Source organism: Rutilus rutilus (genome assembly GCF_951802725.1).
Source record: "Rutilus rutilus genome assembly, chromosome: 3".
NCBI lineage: Eukaryota > Metazoa > Chordata > Actinopteri > Cypriniformes > Leuciscidae > Rutilus > Rutilus rutilus.
In genome coordinates, this window is record NC_140211.1 from 44,501,584 (window position 1) to 44,515,083 (window position 13,500).

Below are 13,500 nucleotides of genomic sequence, written 5' to 3' on the forward strand. Positions count from 1 at the left end.
CATTGCTTCTTACCCTGTAGCTGCTGCATGAAGTAAGGACTGAAGACTTTTGAGACGAAGTTAAGTGGGTACCTCTGTAGAAGTGTACAGGCATACAGTAGGTCTAGAAGGGCTCTGGGCTGAAATTGTGAAAACCGGGCATGCAAAACAGACTCCACCTTTCCGAACAATCTCCCAACGTCAGGTGGCAGATATCCCAAATCTCCCAGTGCAGCTATCTGTTGTGACACCTGCCACGTTGAGTACTCCTCTGCGCGATACACAAAACTCTCAGCCACAGTGTTAAAAACTGGTGGAGAAAGAATGCGCCGTCTCTGGAAATACTGCATCACCTTGGTTACGATTTCTGCATGAGCGGTGAAGGCAACTTTGGGCACATGACGCTCAAGAGCTTCCACAAGAAAGTGGTCGCTGTGTCCATAGTGCATAAGTGCTGACAACACCACAGTCAGTTCTGCATCTGCAAAGTTTTGCACATGATGAACAGCTTGCTTGCAAAGCGCAATTACAAGTGGTAATGCTTGATTCTGTCTCAATGTGACTAAAGCACCTAGAATCTTACTAACCGCCACTGGGTCCATTCGTTGCGCCTGTCGAAGTGCCTGCGCATTCATTTCATTTAGAAGCTCCAGGTAGTGTCCATCTTCACCCAAACCATTTGCTAGCATGCAGTAAACAGCAACTAGCTCTGCCATATTCCATTGAGCTGGTTCTTCATTTTGGAGCTGATTCATAGCCAATTTTACCATCCCACCGTCAGGCCCTTCCAATGCAAAGAAAGCCCTTGATAACCCACATAGCGCTTCAACACTTAACTGTTCCAAATCTAATTTCTTCTGGCATTCGAACACTAGCCTCTGCACTAGGCGGCTCTGAGGGTCAAGGTAGAGACGCGTACAGCCCAGGAGAGCTCTAACCAACACTTCATCCTCTAATCCAGCTGAATCATGTTCCAGTCTTTGACAAAGTTTATTAAGGGCCAAATCTGATAGCAGTATCTCCGGTTCCCGAAGACCACATGTGGCATCCTGCTCCAAGTCAGCCAGTCTGTGAAGTATAGATACTGCTGCTGCAGCTGAGAGGACAGGGTAAGATCGCAAGAGACATAGAACTTGCTGAGATGAAGTACAGGAGGAGAGTCGTTTCATAAAGGTGTGGTCCTCATCAGAAGTAAGGTGGTGCAACAATGACAGACCACTTCCACTGGCGAGGAGCTCCTGGTAAGGGCGAATGGTTCCAGCAACAAGGAAAAGTGGGTCTCGTTCTGTGGTGCATATACACCTTGGACTGAGGTTGGAACGTGTAGGAAAGCAGGCAGCAAAGGTTCGAAGACAGGGAGAAACCAGACGCTTACCAGTGCATGCTTTCAGTGAAGGAAGGATTTGGTCATCCAAATGTCTCAGCAAATGCAGCCTCAGTGCCAGGGTTTTGGCCATCATAAAAAGAGCTACCATATCCTTAATCTGCAGTCAAAACAAAAGAAAGAACATGTCAATTAAAATTAAACATAATCTACTAAACTTGTGATCAGAGATATCCGTTTTTCTGTTTCAAGGTACTGTCAGTAAGATTTCAAATGCGTGACTTTCAAAACCTCAAATTGATGCTTCCTCAGTTTCTCACTCCATCCTTCAGCTTGTAACACAGAAACCATGCAAATTCTGCTATGATGAAGGACGAAGTGGAAAAGGTTGTGCTAAGGTCACAATATCTGACTAGATATGCACAGATTGATAATATATATATATATATATATATATATATATATATATATATATATATATATGTCATCTCATTAACAGTCATAAAAGATTAAATGAATATCAAAAGTGCCATTGTTACTATACTATACACATGTAACTGATGGTATATCATATATAGCATTTGACATGTAATTTATGGCTATCCTGTGTTCATCATGCTTGTAGAGGTACCTACTCTGTTAAATAGTTTAGAAAGATTGTAATGTTTTGGAATATAAAGCAGAATATCTTATAAAAAAAAACAAAAAAACAATTCCAATTAATTATTATTAAACTGTCATTTCCATGTCTAAGGGAATACTGGGGTGCTCTATTTAAGTATAGCACAATTTATACAAAAAATATGAGGGTTATACTGTATGCATGATATAGCCTACAGTACAACCGTTTTTCTTTCAGTGAGTGCTATATATGTATAGTTGTACACTATTATTTAAAAGAGTGTGATGAATATCGTGGATCATTGGTTTTATCAAGCCAACATAATAATAACAATGATGATAATAATAAGACATTTCTATTTCAGCCACAGTAAAAACTCTTGAATCATTTTGTAGTGAATCATTCAAGTGTGAAATCAACAATCTAAGACTGAAGAAAAAAATTAATGAACAGCAGTTACCTCTTGGACATGGGTCCAGTGCAGATTTCACACAAAGCGGCACAGTTTTTAACTACTCATACACATGACACAAAATAAAGTCGGGCTCCCTATGATATAACGTACAACTGAGAGTCACTCACGTAAGAGGTACATAACATGAGTGAGGTTGATTCTTCTTCTACTAAAGCGGGTTGCAGGTTGCAAACCAATTTCATTGGTGCATACCGCCACCTATGTGTGTGTAAAGAGAATGAATTCAATATTTCTCACGTAATCCATATCCTATTTTTTTTATCCACTAATCCTAATAAATCTCATGATTGCATTAATTTGTTTTCCCGCATATACAATGGGATTATTTTTGTGCCTTTAAAATTGAACAAACTTTTCAAGAAATGAATGAAAATATAAATTGAAACTAAATAAAATGTCTTTGAAAAAAATTTGACTTTGTTTTTAATATACTGCATGTTTTACTAATTGTTTTCTCTTTTTTTCTTTCGCTGATCTGTACTTGCAAATGCGCTTCTTAAGTTTTTGTTTACGCTCCCTGAGTTTTCGTTCGCCATTCAGGCACATAACTCTCGTGGGGGCGGGGCAAACAGCGGTGTGTTCTCATTGGCCACTGAGTTTGACAGATGCTTGACCTGGAAGTGAAGACGTCAGTGTTGTGTTTACATGTGAGCGGCTTCCCATTTAATTGTAGTGATATAAAGTTAGTTTTGTTTTTTAATTGTATCTGTGATTTATCTTCTACTACTACTATGTCAGCATAAGCTAGGGATGGGCAAATGAAGCCTCATGAAGCACCACAGCCCTGCAGAGTTTAGCTTCAACCCTAATTAAACACACCTGATCAGCTAAGTCCTTCAGGCTTATTTGAAAACTGCAGGTGTGTGTGTGTTGAAGCAGGGTTGGAACCAAACTGTGTAGGGCTGTGGCCCTCCAGGAACTAAGTTTGACACCTGTGGTTTAGGGAAAAGATGATAAGATTCGAAGCACCAAGTGTCGAAAACAGCGCCATCTTGTGGCAGGTCAAATTTATAGCAGCCATGTTTATGAGCAGCTGAGTGCGCAGCGCCGTTGTTTTATCCATTAAGCACAAATAAAAGCCTGACAACGCTAAATGTTCAGTTGTCTGATAATATAATTCACATATTAAAGTGTGGCAATAAAAGAAATGTAACAATTATATTAATACTATACAGAAATAAAAATACCAACAGAGTTGCTTGATGCAAGTAAATGTTGGTCTAATTATTTTATGGTTTCTATGCTGTTTATGTGTCAGAATATATAATCATGTAACATAGGCTGTAGGCTTATTTATATATACATACATATATATATACACAAATGTCAGTGAATGGACTTAAACTTCCAAAAACATGTAGAGTAGTGGTGTGGGTTCAAGCATTCCGACACGCAAAGTGAAGCATTCACGTGACTGGAAAGAAAGTGAGGCTTCGTTTTTCGTTGATCACGCGTGTTTCTCTGAAAACAATACGCGTCATGAAAAATTGCGCTGCGTACTCGATACGCGCTTTGAAGCTTCAGTGTCAAATGTAGCATCACTAGCATTAGCTTTCAGGAGCAGTATTTGTCTGCACGAGAGAGAATTAATGTCTAGAGGTATAATAGTAGGCTACATTAAAATACTGCATAATAATGATAATGGGTTAAATGGGTACCAATTCTTTCGGAGAATATTTGTTTGTTCCTGATAATGTTAAATGTTATTTTTTTATGCATTGTAGGCTTTGATTAGATTGTGATGTAACAATAGTGTCATATACATGTGTGGGATATTTTCAGCCATCAAGAAAGTCTCTCTAACCTGATAATCAAAGTTAGCAACCCTGGCCATCACAGGTACAGGTTTAGACCATAGACTGTAAAAAAATATGGACGACGCCCCTTCGCTCTCTTCCATTGATGAGAACTGAAGCCGCCAGAGTCCCGATATGGCGCTGACATATTGGAACTTGAGTCTGCGCAGTAGCGATCTCGGGACCAGACCTGCGCAGTCGTGAGCAGGAAGTAAAGCCGCGAGATCAACGCTCCGCCCTCACTCTCGAAGAACGCACGCAGGGAGAGTGGATTCTGCACACTTTTTTACAAATTGATTGCAGTTAGACAAGAGGCTTGTTAAAATATAGTAAATACAATCTCCTCAGTCCTCCGAAGATCCCGAAAAAATGTCCGTTGGTGCTTCAGTGACTACTTCGCTCAGAGGACCTGTCAATCACAGCTGTCAATCATGACGTTACACCACCGCATCACGTAACTAACTAAAAGCCAACTTATTTTTGAAACGGACACTTGAACTTACATCAGCGTGATAAAAATGACAGCAAATGAAATAAACCACCTTTGGAAAAAAGATATTTGAAGTGTAATTTAATTGTTTAGTTGGTCTCACGTCCCGTTGAATAACACGGGGAGGCGGGACTTATAACCTATACTAGGACCAGTCACCGGGGGGCGATCGAGACGTTTTGGCTTCACTTTTGAGGGCTTGTGCGGCACGCTTGGGGTTTAGACCCATTGTTAGCACATGTGTGGCGATAGAGCGGTATTACAGGTAGAAAGATTTACGACTACGCCACCCGGGGAGTTTCGCCCCGGGAAATATGGACAACACTCAGATTATCATCATTAGGTCACTCAGGTTCACTTTCTCTAGTAAAGGTAGGCAGAGACATGGGTATCAAAAATACAAAAGATTTATTACAATTTAATTTATAGCAAAAAGACAAATCACATTAAAAGACAACCATTTCATAAAATAACATCTGGAACTAAAAAGAATACTGACACAAGGTCAACAAATGACATTTACACAAAACATACAGTTGACAAAAAAAACCCCAAAAAGACACAAATTGACAGGGCTGAGGTACACCACGGGAGACGCAGTCGTTAAGTTTAATTTACCAAAGCACACTCACACACCATAGTGCACTCAGGTCACACCATCAAGCACTTCAACAGTGTCACACGGCAAACACTCGAAGAAACACCACCACCAGAAGAGACCCTCTACCCGTGGGACCCCAGCTCCTGAAAAGAAATAAGAAAATTAATACACAACTTCTAAATAATAATAATAATAATAATAATAATAATAATAACAAACCACAATTAGAGATTGTCCCAGTATAAGCAAACAAATGATGGTAATAATTTAACAAACAACAACACTCAATTTCCATCACGGGTTCGCATAGAGCCACGGACGGTTTTGTGCACTGGTTACAGACCCTAATGAGTGTTAGTTCCACATGTAGCAAATGGTAATATTACACCCTCAATAAATAAAACCAAACCAGACAGCAGCAAGAGTAAACGCCACAGGTGTGACCGGAAAGCGGCAATCCCTTCTCTTTGCAGAAATATATGATGTTCTTGTAATATGGCAGCAAGGAATCGACAAGATTATAATGGCTATTTATAGCATCAGTAGAGAAAATGATCGCCCGGACGAGAGGGAAAATCCTGGTCCAAAGACAAAGAAAACACCACTAAAATGTTATGCCTCAACGCTAAATGTTAAACTCAACTCAGTTACATGCGCAATAAACTTACCAAAAGAAGATGATCTAACCACCCATGGGGTTTATCCTTTCGTCGCACAGACGCTCTGAATTTGTGCACTCAGCTGGAGCACAGAGACACTGCACACAGCCCAAAACATCAGTCGATCCCAAACAAAACAGACAATTCGCCCTCCACACCTAATTTACACATACCTGATTGTAAAGCAAGCACACGAATGCACCCACTAAGACGATGCCACGGACAAGGCACAGAGAAAAGACAGGCTAAACACAACACAAATAGTCAGTGCCATACACAAAGATAACCATTGCTATATGCTAACCCACCTACCTACAGCCACTGTCAACAACGAATCAGGGGGCGGAGTCGGACGTGACGCATGCCAGGCTACAGCCAACCAGCTCTTAAATAGGGTGGATTACCTGCTGATAGGTGCTCACTAATGTCAATCATCTCATTCATTCGGTTACACATGCACCATCACAATTAATGATCACTTAATTCTGAAGAATTCAAACAATATGTAAATTGCAACCAGATGTTGGCTTGCTTTCAGATGGTACAGACCTTCAAGGATATTTAATTATATCCTTTATTGTCACTATACATAAGTATGAAAGTGAAAGTCTTGGATGTTGTGACAGTCCGACCTCAGTATTCTCATAATACACATATAGTACTAAAAATGCACAAGTACATAATATACAAAATTTGTGTAAAATTAATTTATATTTTAGGCTAAATTATGTAATGATCATTTGAACAGTTCTTGTTACAGTAAATGTAAAAAAGCAGTGACTGGGTACATTGTAATGAAGTATACACAAGTCTAAACAGATACTCCAAACAAAAAAATTTAAATTCTCTCACCTTTTACCCACTCTCATGCCATCCCAGATGCATATTACTTTCTTTCTTCACATTAACACAAACAAAGATTTTTCAGAAAATATTCCATCTCCGTGAATCCATATACAGGTATTGTAGCCCATGTGTGACGGTTGGTCAGAAGCGGTGGTTAAAACAGTTTAAATTATTAGTATTTTTATTATCTATTGTTTTACTTCAGAAGACATTGATTCATCCACTGGGGTTGTATTAATAACCCATTACAGTCACTGTGTGGGGTTTTAAAAGTGTCAACTTTTAAATACCCATTTATTTGCATTATATAAACTCACCGGATGGATTCTCTTCATTCGTGTTTATCTGAAGAAAGAAAGTCATATGCATCTGGGATGGCATGAGAGTGGGTAAAAGGTGAGAGAATTATTGTTTTTGGCTGGACTATCCCATTAACATTCATATGCTGTCGGTGTGTTAATCCAAGATCAGTGTAGACTTATAAGAATAAAGTGCAACCTCTTGTGTACTTGTGAACTGTGTTTGTTTTAATTTAGAGCTCCAAAGAAATTAAAATAGTTGCATCATGTCTGGTGTCTGAAGATCAAGATCCCAGTCATTCAAAAGTGATGTGTCATGTGTCTGAAGAAAGTAAGATTTCTGTCTGATGGGGAGATCTCGCCTTTGGAGAAAACTGTTGATTTTATACTCGAAAAATTTAAGTATCACTCCTTAAAAATTAATATTACCCCAGAACAAATTGTATTGCTAGCCCATCCCAAAACTTACACACAATAATAATGATAAATGCTGACCAATACTTAATTATATTACCTTTGTTTGACTGAAAATTATATAATCTAATAAAACAAGCTAAATGTAATTTGTTTTGTCATATGACATAGCATGAATACACAATCACAATAAATGCAGTGAACACATTTAAATTTTGAGTCAAGCAATGAATTAATGCATAAATGAATTAAATAATTATATTTTATTTACTGACAACAATAAGAAACATGAATAAATTAGTAAAAGAACAAATAAAAGTAACCATCAATAAACAAATGCATATACAAGTCAACAACACATGAAACTTTATTCAAACTACAATCATGTATTTACAGGCGGTGAACCCCATCCTACTGCCATCTCACTGTTCCCATTCTGTGGCTTTATTCTGATGAAGCAGCTGATCGCCAGAGGTGAGCCGTGCCTTTGTGCTGGAGGTTGTTGCGGGCCGGTGGAGTGATGGAGGGTCTCATCCATGGCACCATTTCCAGGATTCAGCTCTGGGCTCACATCAGTCTGCTGACATTTCAGATCAAATACACAAACATAATACAAAAGCAGTAATTTTAACAGCACAATGTCATTTGATTTCAGTATTAGAAATGATATTACTTTATATTTTAGTAAGATTCCTAAAATCCTCCCACAAATGCAACCATCATCTTTCCTTGCAGGCCCAGCTCCACCACAAAAGCTGTGCAGCAAATGCACAGAAATCAAGAATCAGAAAAGTGCTGTAATAAGCACTTTTAATTATTTAATTATTGTTTGAAATTGCAATAATTAAAATAAACTACAACTTAATATTTAAATAGATTTTGTTTTTCATTTCTGTAATATACTCACTCAAAGCCTTCATCAGCCACTCTCCACCGGATAAACACACTTTGTGCTCATCTGTCCCTGTAACATCCAGACAAGATTCACGTTACCTCTGTGATTTATGTGCTCAACACTACATTTACATGTTGAGGTTGTTGCTGATGTGTTAACTCACTGTTTGTCCAACATAAATGTTCCTCAATTTATCAACAGTACAAATGGACAAATAAAATATATAACTTATGTTTAGTTACTTTATAGATTTGTTTATTTTCCTTCCTTACAGATCATTTATCTAATTTGGTAACAGTGATTTATCTTACATAATAGCACACATTCATCACTCAGATGTCTATTTCATGTTGTGATGTGCTCATCTGCGATATAGTCGCATATAGAAGATTTTCCTGTCAGATGTAAATAGACATTTAAAATAAGCGACTTTAAGATGTACACTGTACAAATGAAAGGATCCTGGAGGAACCTTTTGGGGTTCTTCACTTTGCCACACCGGCAGAACCCTTTATATAACCTCTAGGCACCCTTTCAAAAGGGGCAGTTCTCTGAGAAACCTTAAAGGCTTCTTGAGGAACCCTTTTATTAAGAATGATCAGGAACTACCTCTGGTGCTTCAATGCACCATTTCCCAATTTGAACTCTATTTCTTGCTCCCACCCTCCCCCTCCCTTTTGTTTACTAATAAATATAATTTATTTATTTACATTTATTATTTGTTTTATAAACAAAATGAAAAACTGAAACCAAATTCAAAACAAACATTGTTTATTGGAAACAACAACATCCATAAAAATAAAAAGTTCAAGAAATAATCACCTTATAGTCATAAGTAAATTCATTCAGAATAGTTAATACTGTACATCAACATCTAATTCATGGAAGCACATGTATAGTGTTAATATTGTCATACATTAAGAGTTTAAATCTTGACAAAACTGTAAAAGATAAATATGACTCAAATATCTTATAACTTTAAAATATATTTCAGGTTCCTCAAAAACAGTACAATTCAAATTTACTACAATTCAAATTACAATGCAGTCAATGGTAACATTTTCACTCTGGGAATATTCACACAGGACAATTAAGTAATTGATAAGCCTCAACACAACTGTAAGCTTGATGCTCTACTCCTGAATGCCTAACAGATACTGCAGAAAAGTCAGTGTACTTTTAGTTGGTTTCCTGTACTTAATGTTGAACAGAAGGTAGGCACTCATAGTAAGGCCTACACTCATTGTTATGTCATCAGGCTCATCAGCAAGCAGTTCTTCGCTATCAAGAAAAAACGCAATACTGCTTTCACCAAATGGGTCTCCTGTAATCACCATAGTTGGTGTGAGGTTCTGTGGAGGCTGTTGGTTGAAAAAAAAGGGGGATAAGATTCATTTTTATTACAAAACATTTACTTTAATTAATTTTCCACAAACATTTATTCAAAGTGTCTTAAAAATGAGAAACATCAAATGCAACTGGTCACAGAGCTAACAATATACATATACAATATCATTTTATTGTTGTAGAAGTGCCTTTTAAGCTGATTATTTTAATTGTCAATGGCCTAAAACATTTGCATGTATATGTAAAAACCGACCTTGTTTATCATGTACAGTCCAGCAGGATCATCATGTAACAGGTAATGCTGGGTACACACCAAAAGATAATCGGGCTGATTTTGGGCCGATTTCCCCCCTTCCGACAATCCTAGCTATGTCCCGATTATCTTGATGGTTTAACAGATTATTTTATGAGATTTTCCCTTGGTGTGAGGTGTGTTAAGAGTGTCCAAACCTGCTCGGAAGAACGTCGGAGCCACTCCGATCGCGAATCGTAAATATTAAACATGTTTAATATTTACGATCAGAAATCCTGATGTGTGGGGGGAACCCCGAGGACAAACGCGCGCACGTTCTGGAGATTATCACGTGAAACAAAACAATATCCAATCAGAAAGCGAGATGATGGAAGACACGGCCATTCTCTCTCACACACACACACACACATGCAGGAAGCTTAATGTTGAGATTAAGTAGGCCCAGAGCCATAGAGAGAAAGAGTTGCGACACTCCCATAGACCTCCGTTGTAAATAATGGCGGCGCTTTTAACCGCCTACTTCCGGGATATGAAGATCGGAATAGTTCCAAACACTGTCATTTTGGCGTTGGACCCCATTCACTTACATTGCTGCGCGTCGAGTTGTTCCAGAGTTAAGTTGCTGAAATATCGACCTCTTTTGATTTGTCAACTGTCTATGTTGTATCAGAGGCCCTTTGCGATGCTTATACTGGTCTTCATTTGTATATGCACAGCGTAATTATTTATATTTTATGTTGGTCGTTTCAACCAATTTTCAAGCACTGCCTGCTAGCTAGTGCGACTTCGTCAGCTGTGACAGTAAGAGTTCGGTAATGAATCACTACCACCTTTATAGCAACTTTTTATTTTATTTAATTTTTTTGGGATATACTAACTTTTCATTATGTTTTATTGTCTTGAGTGAAGCGGCTTGTGAGAACAATGCTGGACCTCTAGGATTGTTATGGGATCACCAGTCCTGTCTGTTTCATGGATCACCTGCCCCTGGTTTTTGTTTTTCTTGTTCACACACACCCACACAAGCACACATTTTTGTTGTCTGTCATTGTTTAATAAAAAATATTTAAGCGAACTCTGAACGGACCGCCACGGCAGACCTCTTTGCGTGATCACGAAGGTAGGCTAATGGCTGAATCAAAATTTATAAGCAAAATCACGGGAATCAATAGCCTAATACAGCCCAGTTGTGCTAAAATAAATATCATGAGACGTCCATTATCAGATGAATGATATGGAAAAGTTAAGTTAGAGCCGCTAAAGCCAGTGCTACTACCCATGCGAACATGAACACTGCTTTTCCCTCCAAAAATATAGCCTAAAACTTATCTCCAAATGCAAAACTGACATTAACAAAATGCAATAATGCAATAACAGCTGAAAAAGTACTTGGGTGTGTGTTTTATTTTATATTTACCGTTCAATAATGCAATCGCTGCTGTCTGTCCCATAGAAGAGCATGACAGCCAGCGTATGTTTTGGAACTATTGGGGCTTACATGAACCACGTGACAGCCATAGCGGCGACATCAAAGAGTGTCGCAACTCTTTCTCTCTATGGCTCTGAGTAGGCCTATTCATAAGTGTAAATTTCGAGGAAACAAGCCTTTGTTTTTCATTTTAAGTGCAGAAATTTTACAATACCTAAACACAATATTGAGTTTGAAAAATAAGAAAGCTGCAAAGTGCGTTTCAATCTGTAAACATTTTCAAATTTTTGTTTAACTTTTAAGTTTGTCACTGTTTATGTATATGTCTTTTTTATGTTTGTTTATCGGCTTTACTCTTTGTACCCCCTGACTGTAATTGTCATTCTTAAAATCAAGTGTTGAAATTCAAAAGCTGAGTGTTAAGGGTTCAGTGAGGTTCTATAGAGGGATTAAATAATTTTTTCTAAAGAGACAATAAATCCAATAAAGAATAAATAAAGACAATAAAGAATGAATATATTTCTGTATAAAAGGTTATATATAATGGTAGGTACAATGTTTTTTTCACGTGGATTTTCTGTGAAAATCATTACAAACACTATCGCAATTTCTTCCTGCATGTTGTCCGTCATGCTTTTTCTGAAGTCTCGCGAGATTTTGCGAGATTTCCTGTGTTCACAGTCGAGACTCTGGTTGAAAATCTGTTTGTGTGTGGTGTGCTGTCTTTGTCACATCATGGCACACCACACACTAAAGGAGCAAAACGCTTAAATCTAGGATTTTTTGTCCTCATGTTTGTGGTCTGTCACATTTTGAAAATCTTATAAGATGTAAAAAATCTTTTGGTGTGTACCCAGCATAAGGCAAGAGAAGGATTCCTGCAATGAAAATTAGTCCTACAAATATGAAAAAAAAATGAAAAAAAAAGGTTACTGATGTTTCTCTGCAACAGTGCTCCATAAAAGAAATGTGATTTCTCCAATAACTTTTGGTTAGAATTATTACAATATATATGATCAGTATAAGCACAATGTATTTTAACAATACATATACAAATATGAAAAATACAGTTATAAAATACACCCTTTATCATATATAGTAGTTGCTGTGCACAAAAAAAAATTGTTACTGAACAAATTACTTGTTGAATAGATGATTATGCTGAGTGTAATAAGGTTAAAAAACACAGAAAAAAAAACCTAAAAGGGAGAATTCACATTGATTAGGACACTTTTTTGCCATTGAGATAACTAGGAAAAAAGGGTCCCAATCAACCCTACAAAATATAGTTTACAAATATAAACTTTCCTTGCTTAATTTTTTATTGCTAATGAAAGCAATAAAGAATATTCACCTTTGTGTGCTTCTTCAGCATGTGATTGAAGTGCAGTGGTTTATAAAGCCAGAAGGTCCTTAGCCACATCTCTTCTTTGTGCCTCAGTCAGTATTTTCTCTGCAGTGGTCCCAAATCCAGTCAAAATTCTTCTGTCCACATCAATATATGTTGTTTTCATTTCTGAAAAAAATCTGATTTGGCAAAGATCTCTTTAGGAATCACATTACCATAGATATTAATGTCACTTGAAATACTTTTTGAAGCACATTATTGTTTGTATTTAAATAAAATATGTCAATCTTACAATTGCAAGTAAGCACAATGCAGGGTACTGAATCAGTTTTTCGTGAGTCGTTCTCTCTTTTATGAAGGCATCTCTCATAATCATCCTCATCTGAGTAATGGAAAAAAACAATAGTTGTAATAGTTTAAAGTCAACAGTGTCCAAAAGAGCAACACTCTTGTGATGTACGTTTAATACATTTGCGTTTAAATGTTCTGCAGAGTGCATCATTAAGTTGGCTTGGGAAAGCCAACTTACTGAAATCCTATTTAAACTTATTATTAAGTTGGCTTGAGAAAGCCAACTTACTGAAATCCTATTTAAACTTATTATTATTAAGTTGGCTTGAGAAAGCCAACTTACTGAAATCCTATTTAAACTTATTAAGTTGGCTTGAGAGAGCCAACATATTGAAATCCTATTTAAACTTATTATTAAGTTGGCTTGAGAGA

At 37.4% G+C, this 13,500-nt stretch overlaps 1 protein-coding gene and 1 long non-coding RNA gene across 3 annotated transcripts in view; both read right to left on the reverse strand.

Moving 5' to 3' along the window:
- Window positions 1-2,586, reverse strand: part of fastkd3 (FAST kinase domains 3) — a 64,677-nt gene extending 62,091 nt beyond the window's left edge. Inside the window, exons 1-2 of one of the 2 annotated variants that reach the window (XM_084404126.1) lie at window positions 2,508-2,586; window positions 14-1,463 (exon numbers count right to left, since the gene is read on the reverse strand). In XM_084404126.1, the coding sequence (XP_084260252.1) occupies window positions 14-1,463; window positions 2,508-2,582 (1,525 nt within the window). In that variant the 5' untranslated portion in view covers window positions 2,583-2,586. Of the gene's footprint in view, window positions 1-13; window positions 1,464-2,385 lie in introns of both variants that reach the window. The other variant, XM_084404127.1, reaches the window with a different exon arrangement.
- A 2,489-nt stretch (window positions 2,587-5,075) lies between these two features.
- On the reverse strand, window positions 5,076-6,282 carry LOC311287350. Its single transcript, XR_014626728.1, has 2 exons — window positions 5,956-6,282; window positions 5,076-5,865 (listed from the first exon to the last, which is right to left on the reverse strand). It is a non-coding gene; the product is annotated as an uncharacterized lncRNA (long non-coding RNA).
- Window positions 6,283-13,500: the final 7,218 nt, after the last annotated feature.